The following is a 17,307-nucleotide window of genomic DNA, read 5'->3' as shown; positions in this document are numbered from 1 at the left end:
TAATTAGCTTTTTTAAACGTGTTGAAATGGGACACGTCTACAAATCCATGAACGTTCAGGAACTGTCTATATTACCATTTTACCAATACATTTACTCAAGTTTGTCAGTTTGGTTTCCTGTTTTAAAATGCATGTTTTGACAACAGGGAGTAGTTGTAGTTGGGTTTAGGCCTACCTATTTCAAGACAAGCAAAATTGTAAGGAACAGCATAATCTAGCATCCAGTATATTCCAAGCAATTTCCACATCAATGGGTGATTTATTTTATTGTTCATTGGACTTTTTCCAGCATGCTAAAATCAGGAACAAATGGAAAATGGAATGGGATTTTAGAAAACAGAATTTTCTAGTGAATTCAATGCACTCACATGGGTCTACAGATGACGAGGTCTCCTTTGTTCGTGCCATAGGCCAGGCCCATCCCAGGCTCAGGAAGCCAGCGGGCAGAGTTAATGCTGACATGCCTGCGCTGCTCTGTCCCCATCGGGTACACCACGTCAAACACCCTCTGCAACACACAATTTTTCACACATTAATCAACACTCGAATCGTCCAGACCCCCTTTCCCCATATGGCTCCCCAGGTCTGTACATATTGCTGTATTTAATGTCACCAAATAAACATCTTAGACAATGTAAAATTCTGTGGAATATTCAAACTCTGTATTATACTGTCTTTATTCAGCTACTGTGTAAAATTGCATCCAGTCACATTTGTGAATGAAACTGAAATCTGAATCTAAATTTTTATTATATAGCTAATCATTTGCTGTAGAATCAAAATCAATTCAATGTGTGAGGTCTGAAATTTACAGCCTACAGCATGGTCAAAAGGCATTCATTCACCCATTTATTCATTCATTCATTTCTAAGACTCTTGCTGTGACAGGGACTGACTCCCTGTTACACTGCTGTCTCTTGGTGTTCTATTCTCGCTGTTCTTGTCTGTCAACCACAACATACAACTCACAGTTCACTGACTCTGGAAAAAAGAAAATAGGTCAAACACACATCTGCCAAAAAAGAAAAAACAGACCCATTCATCTGTAGATGGCTGAAGCTCTTTCTTACTCTTCCTATTCTATCCCCTCTGTCTCTGTCTCTTCAAGACAGGGATAAAAGCCGCCAAGGTTGGCAGTTCAAAGAGAGTCTTTAGGGAAGAGTGTGTGTGTTGTATGTGTTTGCCTGGGTGCAGTAGATAATGTGAATGTTTTTAGCCCAGTGCTGGTAATGTTGTGGCTTTACTGAAGCTCTGTGTGTGTGTGTGTGTGTGTGTGTAAGTGAATATGTATCAGGTCTGTACAATTAACAGTGCAATAATTGACAGTATTTCAACACCACAGCTAATGGACTGAATCACAAATATTCAGCAAAAACAAACAGGTGCTCATAGGAAACATGGGAATTTGCTCCTACAGAACATCCTGTCAGTCTGGTCTATGTGTGATCTGTGTGTACAGAATGTAATCAACTATTTTAATTAAGAAATCACAAATAACTGATCTGTTAAATAACTGCAGTTGTAAGTGTATATATGTATCAGTTGGAATCTGTGTGGAAGATCATACAATGCCTGCTAGGTCACCACTGCTAGGTCACACACACACATGCTACATTAGAACAGATGCAGGTAAACACAGATACAGTCAAAACAGGAATTTCTCATTTCAAAGAAAGTAGTTGATATGTAGTAGTTGATGTGAGCTAGTCTGAAGAACAAAGCTTGGTTCCAGATTTGAATTTGTTCAAGTCTATCACCAGCTTACTGATTTACCAAACCAGGTATTGGATAATAACTACAAATATTACTAGACTCCCATTCTGAGAGAACTTGGAAATGTTTGGAAATGAACGCTGTGATGTAAAATCACCACTGCATGTATAAATGTTATTTGTATATATTTTAATATTTGTGTTAACTAGGCAAATAAGCACTTTCAGAGCTTTTTTTATTCTAAATTTGCCTAAAATCTTTGCAAAGTACTGTATATGTTTAACAAATCTGTTAGACATTACAGTGATGAGAAATTAGGAAATTCTGATAAAAATAGTGTGTCTATGAATGGATGTAGTTTTGTATTAGAATGTACAGTTTTTGTTGGGTAAACAGATCGAACTAACCACTTCTTTAAGCAAATAGCAAAAATACAAAAGAACATACTACTACTACTGAATAATGAAATGCTAATTAATTACATCCAAATCTAAGTCGGTGAAAGAAGGTAAGCAATTTTGGCTATAACCATTTATAAAACATGGAGAAAGGTGTTTGGAGCAGGAATCAAGCTGTTTCTGCTCAAAACTGGAAATTAAACATGTTTTGTTTGTAATTCTAGAAACGGGATCAGACAAAAACAAACCTGTCTTTTATGAAGACATTTAGTTTAGATATTCCCTGAACTAATGACTTCTTATGCTCATTTTCTTTTCTTTTTTTTTACCCAATTTATTTCTCCACTTTAGGATAGTCAATTGTCCAACCAATTTGTTAGTACTCTCGTGCTATCACATGTAACGCTCCTGATGCTGGAAAGGTGAGTATGGACACAAGCTTCTACCGACACATGCACAACCAGCCACCAACCAACTTTTCGAACTGTTGCTGATGCAATGTCACCAGGCAACCAACCACGCTCAGAGGAAAGTGCTGGGTACCTATCTCTGAATCATTGACTAGCAGGCGCCCAGCCATCGTCACATTAAGGTGATGTGGAGCAAGGCAGAAAAAGAGAACCATCTTCCCTCTGGGTGAGAGAAAGGCCAATTGTGCTTTCAGGCTCTGGCTACTGATAGCAGACAGCATGACCTGGGAGCTCATTTATCCCACATGCCATGTATTTAATTACATAGTGACTTATCATTGTTGGAATGGAATCATTGTTTCATTCACAGTATTTTATTTGACCTAAGTAAACCTAGTCCAGCTGCCTATTACAACATGGAAGTATTTTTGCTAGCTTTTCTCTTTTTACAGTCTGCTTTAAAATTTAGTAATTAATAACACATATGTTGAAAAAGTCAAAATGTCAAAATATTTCTGCACAATCCATCAACATAATCAAGACTGCCCTTCTGCCCTCCATGCACATTACAATCATTGTTATTATAATAGTTTTGTTGGATGTATGTAGCATATATTCTTATAAACCCATCAGAGATTCAACAATACTTTAAAATTTGGAAATACTACAAAGAATGAGTAAACAATTAATATATGCTGGTAAAAACAAATATTCATAAAAAAACAATAAGACATAAAAACTCTCACTTGAATAACCCTGCTGGTGTTACTGTAACGACGGCTGAAATCTAGTGTCCTATGGGGGCAGTGCTGCGGCTAAGGTTTACGGTGGTTAATATAAATTTTGTTCCTATATGTCTTCTGATATGTTTGGTTTAAAAATCCCTTACAGAGAAAATTGAAATCTAATAACAGATGGCAGTCAAAATCCTGATTTATTTTTCAAACATTTTAACTGTAATAGGCCTTTAAAGAGCCTAAACCCTGTAATCCCTCAGAGTCAGACAAAATGAGCTGTTCTCTTCCCTAAGACTCAGCACTAACAGCCACTAACTGCCTCGCTCAACTTGTTACTGCACCTTATTAATACAGCACAAGCTGTGAATGTTACAGTGAGTTACAGTGAATGAGAAAAACAGCTCTTGCTAGGGTGATGATGTAACTAGAGTGCCGACCATGTCAGAACACACAAAGGTCTGCAGAGCAGCTTTATTTAGACTTTAGATAATGTCTCTGAAGAGGAGAAATTATTGCGTTCAGTTTCTTTTTCACTGCAGCTCACAACAAAAATGAAAAAACTACTCGCTGTGTTATCTAGCCGAGAAACAAAATCGGAAAAGGGGAGAACATACCGTTCCGGAGTCTTACTAGCATGCTTTAGGCTGTAATTAAGTTTAGTTGACCCCTACTGCCCCAGTCTGTGTCCATTGTGTTTTATATGCCTGGATAATAGCATTATATAACTGTCATCAGCAGTGACACCTAACGTAATGACAAAGCTTCCATGATCGCAATCACTCAGGTCTCAAGTATTAGGTACATTTCTTTTTCAGATATCACTCCTCAATTATTTATCATGTTCACACACAATCCAAAATGAAAAGCTACACAAGTTCCACAAGCTAGGCCTGATACCTACCTCGTTCAACTTTTCAACAGTTAGACCTCAATCACCTCCAGCACAACAGGCTTCCCAAGGCTACAGTTTACGTCCTATGCTGTATATCCACATTACTCAAGACCGTGTTGCCTTCCACAGAATCAATACCACCATCTGATGCAAATCTGTCATGCATGAAGCCAGGTCAACAATCAATCCTTAAATGACAACAAAATAATGGAGATGATCATGAAAAAGAGACAGCGGCATAAACCTTTACTCATAAAAGAAACAGTTTGAAAAAGGGAGTGTGTGAACACCTTCAAATTTCCTGCCAACAACATTAGTTAGTGTCTGTGGTTACACACATTATGTGCACGTTGGGACAGCCTTCAGTAGGATATACCACATAATGGCCCTTTGGGGGACCCACAAGATGATCATGGACAAAGATCTACCCCCAGCTAGGTAGTATATTGCACAGAATTACATAATTGTATATAGGGCCCTATGGTTTCCATGATGCATAAAACATGTAATGGCATAATTGCTAAACTTTTCCTGCTGTTACTAAATGGTATTTTAATAAAATGTTTCAGTGTTTATATAAGTTGTGTACAACTCCTAAAAATAATACAATAAATAAAAATAAATAAATAAAAAATCCTCCTGCTGGAAAGAATTCAACTCAACTTCCAGTAATATACAGTTTTAAAGACACAGCAAAGAATGCTGCAATACATTCTTTGTCTTTGTCAGCTACCTTCAGGCACATACTCTGAGCACATAGTGGTGCAAATGCGCACAGCAACCAGTATGGTTTGTCCACTGTGTGTGCCTCTAGTCAGATGAGATGCATTTGGGTGTATTGGGGCGAGAGGAACACCGGGGAGAACAGGAGGGAAAATTAGCTGCCCCTGCTCAACTCTCCGAAATAAATCCATGCTGAGAATGAGTCGAAAATCCCATCGAGCAGAGGGCTTATGAAAACAGCAGCCAGGAGCCTACCCTACAGCATCCTCCATTAATGCCTTGGACTTGACTCAACTAAACGCTCTCTCTCCCTCTCTTTCTGTATTTAGGTCAGGTTCTTAATCAAAGGTCTTAGCTTGCCCCTTGTTCTATTCCTCATTTTTTTTGTATTTAAACACATCCATTTCACACATATATGGCGCATTTCTAAAGATTTCCAAGAATTTCTTAAATCTGAATTTTTCAAGTTTAGGGTCAGAGTATCTCTTCACACAGTGCTCTAGGTCACAGGGTTTTCATTATAGTAAATAGTGATCTGAATGGCACGTCCAGACAGGAACGCCACCGCGATACCACTAGCTCTTGGAGAAGACTCCTGTCTTAGGGTGGCAATGGTATTCGATTTTTACATTATGATAACTTTCACAGGATACGACATTTCACAATTTTTCCCTCTTGTTGTTGTTCTTCTTCACATTATTATTACTGGCTCTTAAAGTAATGAAAACAGGGAAGTGAGTCAGTTCTTGAAGGTGAGGTGTTAAAGGCAAGAAAAACGGTCAAGCGTAAGAATCTGAGCCACTTTCACGAGGATTGTGATGGCTACACTGGCTCAGACAAAACATCTGGGAAGTCTTGTCGTTTTTTTCTGTTATGCAGAAGTCAGTACCTATCAAAACTGATCCAAGAAAGCACAACACGTGTTGCACTTAAATTTCATTAATGCGATCAATGGAGGCCTCACCTCAAAACTTGGTGACAGATTACAGCCCTTCAGAGGTCTTGTGGAGTTGCATTGGAGACGCATTAAATGGTCTGATCTGTAGCACAAGGGGGGCCTACTAGATATTAGACAAGTGGTATTATTCTCTGATCTGTGTATACTGTATCATGTTACAAATATTAAAGACGTCTCCACCAAAAACAACTAATACGAGCCAGTATGTGAGAATAGGTTGTGAAAAGAAGGATTTAAACCCAATTAAAGTGAAGTTTGTGCTCATATTGCACTCACAATTTTATTCATAAATCTGATTGTGACTCCAAAAATAACTGTAAAACTGAGTGAAAAACTCTTCTGAGATGTCAACACAGCCATGTTTCTGATGTCAAGAGGCATGACTAATGATGTCAAAAACATCTCTCACTGTCCCAGAAAAGATATCCCAAAAATATTCCTTGTCTTTTAGGGAGTATTTTACTTTGTAATCTGAATGCAGCACACCCCTGGGACAGAACAACAAATAATTAGGTGTGCAATGTGCATTCTGCCAGTCAGACACCGTGCCATACATGGCATCTTTGGATCAGGCATTTCTCTACAGACCCACTGACCTGTTTCTTTAGTCTCCTATAGACTTATCTTCTGAAACTAGGGCTGCATGACAAGGAGAAAAAAACAATACAACAGTTATAATGTGGCATAATGTGGTTGCCATCCAACTTGTAATATATTGTGGGCAGATGCCAATATATAATATTTTCATGTACATATCTGCCAATACTGACATATCAACAAAAACCCATAAGGATTAGCATTGCAGAGAAATGTAACATTTGTTTCTGTAGCCTTACAAAGGCAGTACGTAAATAGATATAACTAAAATATAAGTAAAAAAATATAAGTAATGAGTCAAATCTAAACATTTATCCAATGCCAATTACTCATTTTAAGTATATGCAGATATCAATATGATTCTGGTATCACTGTGCATCTCTATTAAAGCACATTGGGGCTACATCATTTAAGCATTTCCTTTAATCATTCTTATCTAGAATCTCATCTAATACAACATACACACACCCACACATTTACACTCATCCACCAGCCAATGAAACAGAACACCTAAAAACTTCTACCTCACTCTGCCACAAGTGGTGAAGATAATATAACAGACTCAAAAACCCTCCACATCCCTGAAGACAGACAGTGATGCAAAAGAACAATTATTTTAAGATAAAGAAAGGTGGAACAGGCTTAAAGATAAAGCCCCAAACATTAGCTATGCTTCTACTCACTTTAACATTTCAATTATGGTAATTTTCCAGCTAAAGCACACTCCAGTTATACCCGTGTTCCTAATAAGGCCTATAGTAAGATTAAGCATATTTTAAACAGCTAGATAAAGATTTTTTTTGTACATATTCTCACTTCTGTTCTGCCAGTGTTCTCTCCTTGTTTTAGCCTTAGCCAATTGACATTGCTAAAGACAATATGACAGTGTGGTATGACAGTTCCACAAAGGCTGACACAAGCAGTCCTCCAACGCAAGCCTGTCACCAAATCTTTTCATCTACCAGATACACAACATTGTCAAGCTGTTCAGCACACCTGGAGATGTGCGCTGGCTACATGACTCAGTTTGTGTGATGTGTTACAATCTTACTAAAGTGCCAAACCAAAGGTTTCTCTGTAGCAGTGGCGTAGGAGAACCAAAAATGATCCAAAATCTTTCACAGAATCCTTTCAGCAAAATGTGTGAGTGTGAAGAACCTTAAAGTTTAAAGATATTCTCTATAATGCAACAGTTCTATACAGATTCTAGAGTTTGTATGTTGCATATTCAAGACAAGATCTATTGATCTATTTGCAAACCATTGCTGTGAGCTTGCAATACTATTTAAAACTAACCACATAATGTAATTAACTGCATGTTAGTCATGTAATGATGACTTATATAATGGCTTGACATGCTCTACGACCGGTTCAGCAAAACTGATCTGTACATACAACAACCTTCATCGAATTCAAATAATAATAAAATGATTCTGATCAGGTGAATTTAAGATGGCCACAGGGTGGGGGCTGGTAATGTGATACTATAAAATTATATATATAATAAAAATGAAAAAAGGAAAGGAAAAGGAAAAGGAAAAACAAGTAAACCTGGATGAACCAACCCAACATGCTGTTTTTAGTAGTGTAGTGCTGACAGTAACTTACCCTCATAGAGGTCTCCCCACCATGGGGCTGTTGCAGCCGAAACACTTGAGCCACCATGTGATCAGTAACATGATGCAGCAGTATGCGGCGAGATGCTAAACCCACCATCACATAGCGGCCCATTGGAGACAGGCTTACTGAGATGGCATTTGGGCCTGCAAATGAAAATAGAAAGAGAAAAAAAAAAGAGCAAAGAATAAGTGAATAACACAAAAATGGGGAGGAAGGTGGAAAAAAGACCAGAACTAGTGGGTCTAGGACAAAGTAATGGTATGTATGTACAAAAAGAAGTTCGGAAAGGTGGGAAAGGTCAAGTGAGTGTTTTGGTTCATAAGTAATAAATGCAAGCAGGACTGATGTGATGTGTAAATTCCCTAGTGTGTGTAATTAGGCGTGCTGCTGAATTTCAAACACACTGCAGTTTATTTTGAGTGTCGCCCAGAAGGCATGTCAAAACTACAGCTACAATAGTCTAGGAGAGAAATAAAAAATGCCTGACCTATGATTTTGGCATCATAAAAAAAGGAAAGAATGAGAGACGCAAAAAGAAACAAAACCAGAAAATCAGATAAATAGGTTGGTAATACCCTTAGAGCAAAGTGAGAAAGGGTAAGTTGCCCTTGGACACCAATAAGGTCAAAAGGAAACAACATTTACTTTAGTTGTGATTGTTGTTAAATGTTAGCATACTTTCACACACAATCTTGAAAATCAGTAATGCAGCAGGTTCGAAACAGTGAGATCAAAAGACATGGCTGCACAAGTACTTTTATCTGGATTGGTGTTTGGTAAAAAAGTTCCAAGATAATTGTTCGAACAGTGCCTGGTGCTGAATGCCCACTATTGTGACATTTATTAAGGAAATTTCATAATTACTATGACCAGAGGTCTCAGATATGCAAACCTGCAGAGGCGTGAAATTAGCACCTGAAGTGGCTGAGGCGCTAATTACGACTAAAAACGTTTCATGTGAAATCCAAATTCAGTTTCACAGACACCATCCTCTTCCCCCAAGGGCTTGAGCTTGGCACGTGTACAGGCATAGAGGAGCTAACGAGTGGTAATGATGATGAAGAAAAATGAAGATGTGTGGAGCGAGTGTGTCTATGTGAGAATGCATGTACTTCAGTAGGGCTGTCACTATCAATTATATTAGCAATTGAGCAACCTAGCAGTCATTGAGAACTTAAAAAAATGCCAAACAATAAAATAATAGATGTATAATTGTTTAATGATTTAACTGAATTTCTCTACTAGTAAATGTTTCTGGTTGCAACACAAGCCCAAAGCAATTTTGCATTTTTCCCCTTTGCTCACTGATAAAATCTTATGTCATCAGTCCACAGGGCCATTCCTGTTAACTGTCATTTCTTAATTACTTTATGAACAGGCTATCTAACATGCTTTACTATGTTCTTGTAGGCTATATAATATCCTGCTTTGTATTGCATTTATTTTATTTTATTTTAATTATTAGAGTGCTAGGCAGCTAATTATAAGCCCATGGCTGCTGACTGTTGACACAAGGTTTGCGGAGACTGAGTATTTATAAAGCAATTGGCATCATCTCGCATTCCTTAACAATGATTATGTCATAGTCATAGCCATAGTCTAACAAACTAATTAAGGTCTGAGACTTAAATGTTATCTAAGAGCTTAAATCTTTTAAGGTGCCCAAATATTTGCATGAAGAACCTTTCCTTTAAAACGAAAGCCTCATATTTAACTTTATGACTTTTGAAGATCAGTTCATCTTCTACATGCTTTGCTATTCACAGTAAGAGTGGACAATAAGCCTGTATTTTATTGTATTGCGATAATAATTTTTTTATGATACGCAACATGCTTTTCTAAGCATATTGAGAATATAATCAACGCTTTTAAGTACACTCAACTGCATGTTTCATATCAAACAGTGTAATTAGTCTGGTTTAATTGGATGAAGCGCAGCACATTTTGGATAATTGGCTGCTGACAATCCAGAGCTGGAACCAGAGCCTTTACCTAGGCTCCACTGTATTGAGACCGTGTCTGTGCCCCAAATTAAGTCTCTACGTAGAATAACTCAAACAGCTTAATAACTGAATCAGTGTTAAGTAATCACACTCAAATGGCAACAGCACCACCTCATTCCTAAAGTTCAGTCGACTTAATATTACATAATTACATTCAAAAGCAGTCATTGTGAAAGAAATAATAAGTGATCAGAAATTCGATATTTTATGGCTCACCGAAACCTGGATTAGACCTGATCAATATTTAGCACTAACTGAAGCCACCCCTGCAGGCTACAAGTATGTACACAGCCCTAGATTATCAGGCAGAGAGGTGGAGTACATTTAATTTATTTGATCAGAAACGTTAAGACACCTTCGCTTCTTGTTTTTCCATTAACATATCCAATCCCATTACAAATACATTCTCATTAACTAATATTTTCAGGCATCCAGGGACACATTTTTTTGCACAGAATTTTAATGCAGGCATAGCAGTGTGCAGTGATAAAATAATAATTGTAGGAGATTCATTCTGATGATCAAAAAAAGATCTGATCAACAATACATTAACAAAGGTACTTACATCAATCTTAGATTCTGTCTGCATTACTTAAAACGTATCTGGGACTACATGTTACTGTAATCATACCCTGGATTAAGTTTTAACCCAGTGTGTTAGCACTGATAACCTAAATAGTCCTCCTCAAACTTCCTCAAAAGTAGTCTCTGACTATTATGTAATTTTTTTTCTTACTTAATATTTACATCTTAGCCAAAAAAGTATGTACACTCCCCCCTCCCTCCCAGTCCCTTGACTGAAGCGCTCAATAACACTGTTTACAGCCCTACAATTTATTAAAGCCTACTAGACTTAGCTACCTCATAACAAGGTTTAAGGAAAAAAAAACAACAACCTTGCACCACGGTACAATGAACAAACTTGTACCCTAAAACAAAAGGTAGAGAGCGGAAATGGCTGTTGACCAAGCAGGAGGTATTCCACTCTGCCTCGAAGAACAGCCTTATTGAGTACAGAAGGACACTCAGCTCGCTCAGCATATTTGGGCTGAAAAATAAAAACAATCCTAGAGAACTTTTCAGTGTAAACTTATTAACAAATTAGGCAGCTATAGAACCTCAGTTTTTTTTTTTACCAGCAATGTTTTTCAATAATAAAATATAAAATATTGGACAACAAATTATTAAATTCAACCGGTCTGTCACATTGTTTGGCTAATACAGAACAAAACTTAATTGCATAAGAAAGGATGAAAGCAAATTGCTCAATGCAATTTCTTTCAAACTTCTAAAAGAAGTACTGCTCTTTATAATCAGCCCACTTGTAGCAATAGTAAATTTGTCACTTAGTCTGAGCATGTAAATCTTTTAAATTAGCAGTTTATAAACCTTGTGTGCTATGTAATTTCCTACCCTATCATTCATGTTCAATATCCTAGAAAAAACTGTCATTCATGTTCAATATCCTAGAAAAAACTGTGGCCCAAAAACACACTTGCATAGACATATGCTGTATAATAAATTCCAATCTGGATTCAGACCCTCTCATAGCACTGAGACAGCTCTAGTGAAGATTACAAACGATCTTGCCTCGCATCAAGCATGTGTATCCTTATTAGTACTACTCAACCTCAGTGAAGCTTTTGATACGATATATCATACTATCCTCAGGAACAGTATCCACTATTGTGGTTAAAATCTTACTTAACTAAAATTTAGTAAAGGTAAAATACATCAAATTATACAAAAGGGCACTGGGCACAGTTATAAGCAAACATGCTGTTCACGTCCATTGTCATGTAGATGATACATAACTGTACATATACATAAAGCCAAACCTGATGATGAACTTAAAGAAAATTGAGGACTGTGTAAAAGATGTTAGCACTGCGCTGGCTTCAAGTTAAACTCTGTATGCATTATAATCCCTACACTTCCTCACTTACCTGATTTCTTTTCCTATTATAAACCATCACGATCACAGGGTGATGTGAATTATCGGTGAGTTTCCAGAATCCAGAAGTCTTTAGCAGGTGAAAGAGAATTTTCTTGTAAGCCCTCCCAACTCTATGGATACTATAATGTTCGGGGTGCAGACACAGTCTCAATCTTCAAGTCTAGGCTAAAAAAAAATAATCTGTTTAATTTAGCTTTTGGTAAATCATGTTTTCCTTTAGATAAAGTTTGCAGATTCAGGGGATCTTGGGACACAGGTAATAAACTGAGATGCTGGAGCTGTCGTCCAGTTGCTTGCACGCAATCACTTAGGCTTGCAGACAGTGAAGTCGACGGACACCAGTGTTTCTGTATTACCTTCTGGCTCTCTCCTTTTAATTAGGCTTTTTTAGTCAGATTCTAAATCTCTTTACCCTTCTCCTAGGTAATGACTGCCCAATTGTCCGGCTTGCTGCTCATGGAAGACTGACCACTGGGTTACTCCCGTTACCCGCGTCAGACTTACTGCCCACCATCCTGCTACTGCTACCTGCCTACAGACTAATTTAAAGTTTATATAGACGCTATTACATATTACTATTATTATTACCATCATTAACCATAATTACTCATTAACCATTATTATTCTTACCATTCTCTATTATGATTATATTAAATAATATTATGCTTATATCAGCACACTTGAGCAGATGTAAAGACCAGAAGAGGATAGGTTCCCCTTGTGAGTCTTAGTTCAAGGTCAGCCCTAAGGGGTTTGTTTTGTTGATTTGTTGATCTCCTGTCATATTACTGGATTCCTGTAAAGTTGCTTTGTGACAACAGCAGTTGTAAAAAGCGCTAAATAAATAAATAAATGTTTAAATAAAATTACAACTAAACAACTAAATCTGTTGCTACTGATGTATTTTGTCTGCAATCATTTGACAAAATACATCATATTGTGTAAAAAATAGTCTTTAAACATCAGGATATAATATTTATACCATTTTTGTACTCTTTACTCTTAATTCACAGTAACATACCAGGGGTGTTAACACTTGCCACTGTATTGGGTGTGGTTAATATTTCACACAGTGATAATTTACCAAATCTCTTGGTGTAGAGCATCTCTCCCAAGTTGTGGGGTGTGAGAGAGTAGATGGCAAGGATGCCCTCGTCAGGAAAGCCTCGTTGACTGCTGGGTATGAATACAGCTAGAAGCTGTCCATCTGCTGAAATATCACAGCTTGCATCATTGTAGATCTTACAGTTTGGCACCAACACATTCACTGATGCTGAAAAACAAAAAAAGAACATAAAACATCAGCTTTAATTTATGCACTGAAATCTTAATAAACTCAGCATCACATATGTTTACAGAATAGTGTAACCAACAACAAACATATATACAATACAGCTGAAAAGAAAAGAGATTAGGAAGAAAAATGGAGGTTATGGGCTGTAAATAGTACAGAGAGCTAGTACACATTAGATATACTTGTTACTTGTGATGCACCTCTCATGAATCATAAATGACCGTCAAATTGGCAGGTTCAAATTAGATACATTACAGCACATTGCACACAAGTGAAAGCTAAAAGCACACCTCACTTATAGGGCTGTTGATTTAACACTTTGAGACACATTAAAATATATATTGTTTTCAACTACCAGTATTTTATTTGTATAGATTTTTTTATGGTTTACATTAGTGCTATAGTACTTCAATCTAGTCTCAGTCTCAACCTCATTTGGAACCAGCCGAATCCAATGCATCTGTCTAAGGTAACTGTAGAGACTATTTTGCTATTGTTACTGAACAATAGTAACATTTAAAGGAGTACAAATCAGTGTGTTCAACTCTCTACTGTCTCCAATAAAGCCACCATACACCTGGTGACCTTTTAGGGTAGATTGAAACATTATTATTACGTTTTCACATTTAATAATAAACATGGATGGAATGGATGTTGGTTTATATTCAGTTGGCTTTATGTTCTGACTTCTGATGAGGTTTTAAAGAAGTAAGGACACTGGATCATCAGTGCATTGCCTTAGTTTGACTAAGGCTAATAATAATTAATAAGAGTTGTAGGCTATGTATTATGTAATGTTATATTCTGCAAAACATATTAAAAATAATTAAAAATAATATTATTTAGTAGTATTTAGTATTTTTAATAAATGATAATGATTATAGAATGAATGACAAAGGAATGTAATTTTATCTATTTTTTTCTTTTTCTTCTTCATTTTTCTACGGTGAAAAAAAAACCTCTGTCTTGTTTTGGTCACCTCCAGTCTTGGTCTAAACTTTGACTCTGACAAACTCGGCTCAGAGAATTGCAGATTAAGAGTTTTATTCAGCACTTCTGTTCATAAGGACTAAAATGTCCCAGTAATTCTGTAAAGTATTAATTATATTGATTATGAACTTCTGAACAACATCTTAGATAATTAAACTACTTTTTATGTATCATGAATGGCACCTTCGAGCATAAGAATTCAATGTGGATAGGAATTTGGCACAAAACGAATACTTTATATCTGTATGGCACAGAAAGCTAACAGAGATTAGACTGCAGAATCAGCCAGCACTTTCAGTTACTCTGCTCGTTAAATCTAAACCTCTCCATTTGCAAACTGACAGCATCGTCTGATTTTGCGCGACATAATCTCTTCAGTAAATGAGCTGAGAGGTGCTGGAGTGTGCGCTGCTGCTGTAAAACTGATTTACCTCCACAGAGCTGAGCCTCAAAGCCACATCTGTTCTTACTAAACTTATAAATAACACAACGCTCTGGTAGCCAGGAGAGCTGCCAAACACAGTCTCTCTCACACACATACAAGCACGCACCAGAGAGAACTGTCTATATAGGGGTTGTTAATCGCAAGGAAGCCACACACTTATAACCCTCACTCAGCAGTTCTGCTGTGTGCAGGATGAGGCCAGGATGACATCTTGGGGAACAGCACGACACCTCAATTTCATTTAGACTCCTGTTTTAATATGTCAGCCAGCGCTCAGAATAATCCTTTACAGTTTCCTTGGCAATTTGCAGCCTAATTAAACAATTCTTCACCAAGTGGAAGGAACAAATAATAAACAAATATTAGTGATTATTTAAAACACTTCAGAAAGACATAAGTACATGCCCACTCACATTATTAAGAAAAGCTCCAGGCTATGCGCTGAACTAGCCACACATTAAATATGGAAAGCAATTGTTACTGTAAGACAATAAACATGCATGGGATACATCTACTTACAGTAACATACTGTAATGTTTTACGGCAGAGCAGCAGCATAGGTTAGGTCATTGCAATGCTGTTTCTTCTGCTACATCATGAAAGAACTCTGCAAACCTTTCTGCTTCTCTGGAGGTTCATAAATGACCAGACTTTATAGGCAGGCAATTCTAAAAAGAATACTCCAGTGGTTTTCAACCTAATCTCTGCTGTAGCTGTAGTTTACAGTCCAATAATTGTGATGCATTTTCTTGTACTGTGAATAGAGCAAACAAGCAAACAAGCAAAACAAACAAGCTAAACAAAATCAAGGAAGTGAAAGTAGAGAAAGTAGAGAAAGTAGAGGGATACACTCTCACAGACCACCAAAAGTATTCTGAGGCCAATATGCAGTGTAACATTCGGGATGAGGCGGTTAACCAGCCTGGTGTGGGCGAGACTGACAACACTTCGCGTAGAGAAATCCCACAAAAATCATGAACAGCCTAAATAAAATGTTCCTCAATTAATAAATGACATAGATAAATAATATTAAAGGAACACAGCAAATTAATGACAATTAATGAACAAAACCAGACACAAAAACGACACACAAACTGCATGTGTGCAGGCTATGTCCTAAAAAAAAAAATAATAATAATAAATATATATATCATCATACCATACATCAGAGTGTTTTTTTGTTTAAATGGGTTCCACGCCATCCATCCTGCATTCAAATAAGTGGCCTTTGCTTACAGGGTCACCCACTAAGTGAACACTGTGCACAGTTTTAAATCAAGCATTTAATACAGGTTAAACCAAAGCTAAACAGTAAACTGCTGTAAATCAGAAGAAAGAAACTGGTTACTGTTAGCTCAGTTAGCATGATAACATTCTGCTCAAAACAGAATATGCTCAAGTCTGTCTGCATAAACGTTAAGCCGAGAATGACTCAGCGTCAGCGACTTATGTTGAAAAGACAATCATGTATTTAAGACATTAATTCACAGCAGGATGAGCAAGTTTCTAGTACTCCAATGCATAATGTATCATATGATTCTGAAAGTGTTACATCTTTAATATGTAGTGGAAGATCTGTGTCTCTAGACTAAAATTGACGGGTGAACACGGACATGGCCATCCGGACACCACCTGTGAAAGAGAAAATTACCCCAGGACCCCATGGTAAATTGAATTCCATCCATATAGGATTCATGGTAATCAATGGCACAAAGCAGATGCAGCAGATAGAGATTAAGTTAAAAACCTATTCCTATTACCAACCTTTAAGGCTGTCTTACTTACTCAGAGACAGACAGAGGAGTTTCCGAACAACAACAAACTATAGCTACATAAGTGTGTGTGTGTGTGTGTGTTTGTGGATTTCAAAGAGCGCCAGATGGCTTGTTAGGAGGGACGCACTCGCATCTCGAAGTTACAACTTCACGTCTTACCTAAGCACACTCAACTCTCCTCTCGCAGACTGACACAAGAGGCACCATCCCTTAAATTAGCATCTCAAAAACACGAAACCCATACACCAACAACAGCAGTCAAAGCAACACATAACATTAGCTCACAGAACGAAAGCATGTAAACATGTTTATTTAACGGTGGAGGTAATTAAGAGGAAAATAACTAAAGCATAACTGAACCTGCCTCCCACTATGATGGAACCTAATTGAAACTAATGCTTGTACCTTATTGTAAAAACAACCATTATAGCAGTGCAGGAGAGCAGCTGTCAATTTGTAGACATGAATCAGTCCCTACTGTCAGTGCGCAAAGGCTATATAGGGCTTACAGAAGCAGTACAGTAAAGCATCCAGTAAAACATTTCCTTACACAAACAAATCTGACACAAACACCAATCTAGGCATTAGTTATATTGTGGTGATTAATCATCAACATAACAACAGAAAAGGTGGGTTTAATGTCTTGAAATGGGGACTATATATTGAATGTGCTGTCATTTCTACATGCTAAAACTAAACTCCATAAAATACTAGACTGAAATTTGAGGATAATACACACATGAAGTAAAACTGTGATGATAAATAAAAATGAGAAGAGGATAAATATTCCATATC

The 17,307-nt window shown here is 37.2% G+C and overlaps 1 protein-coding gene across 6 annotated transcripts in view; it reads right to left on the bottom strand.

Annotated features, from left to right (window-relative positions):
- The window catches only part of ambra1a (autophagy/beclin-1 regulator 1a), a 93,182-nt gene that overhangs the window by 24,725 nt on the left and 51,150 nt on the right, over positions 1–17,307 (bottom strand). For 5 of the 6 annotated variants that reach the window (XM_072671018.1, XM_072671023.1, XM_072671020.1 and 2 more), the window contains 3 exons: positions 13,093–13,281; positions 8,037–8,191; positions 369–508 (listed from right to left, as the gene is read on the bottom strand). In XM_072671018.1, the coding sequence (XP_072527119.1) occupies positions 369–508; positions 8,037–8,191; positions 13,093–13,281 (484 nt within the window). The remainder of the gene's footprint in view (positions 1–368; positions 509–8,036; positions 8,192–13,092; positions 13,282–17,307) is intronic. The other variant, XM_072671022.1, reaches the window with a different exon arrangement.

The sequence above is a fragment of the Salminus brasiliensis genome, chromosome 25 (assembly GCF_030463535.1).
Source record: "Salminus brasiliensis chromosome 25, fSalBra1.hap2, whole genome shotgun sequence".
NCBI lineage: Eukaryota > Metazoa > Chordata > Actinopteri > Characiformes > Bryconidae > Salminus > Salminus brasiliensis.
The sequence above is the reverse complement of the archived record's forward strand: the minus strand, read 5'-3'. Positions and strand labels throughout refer to the sequence as shown.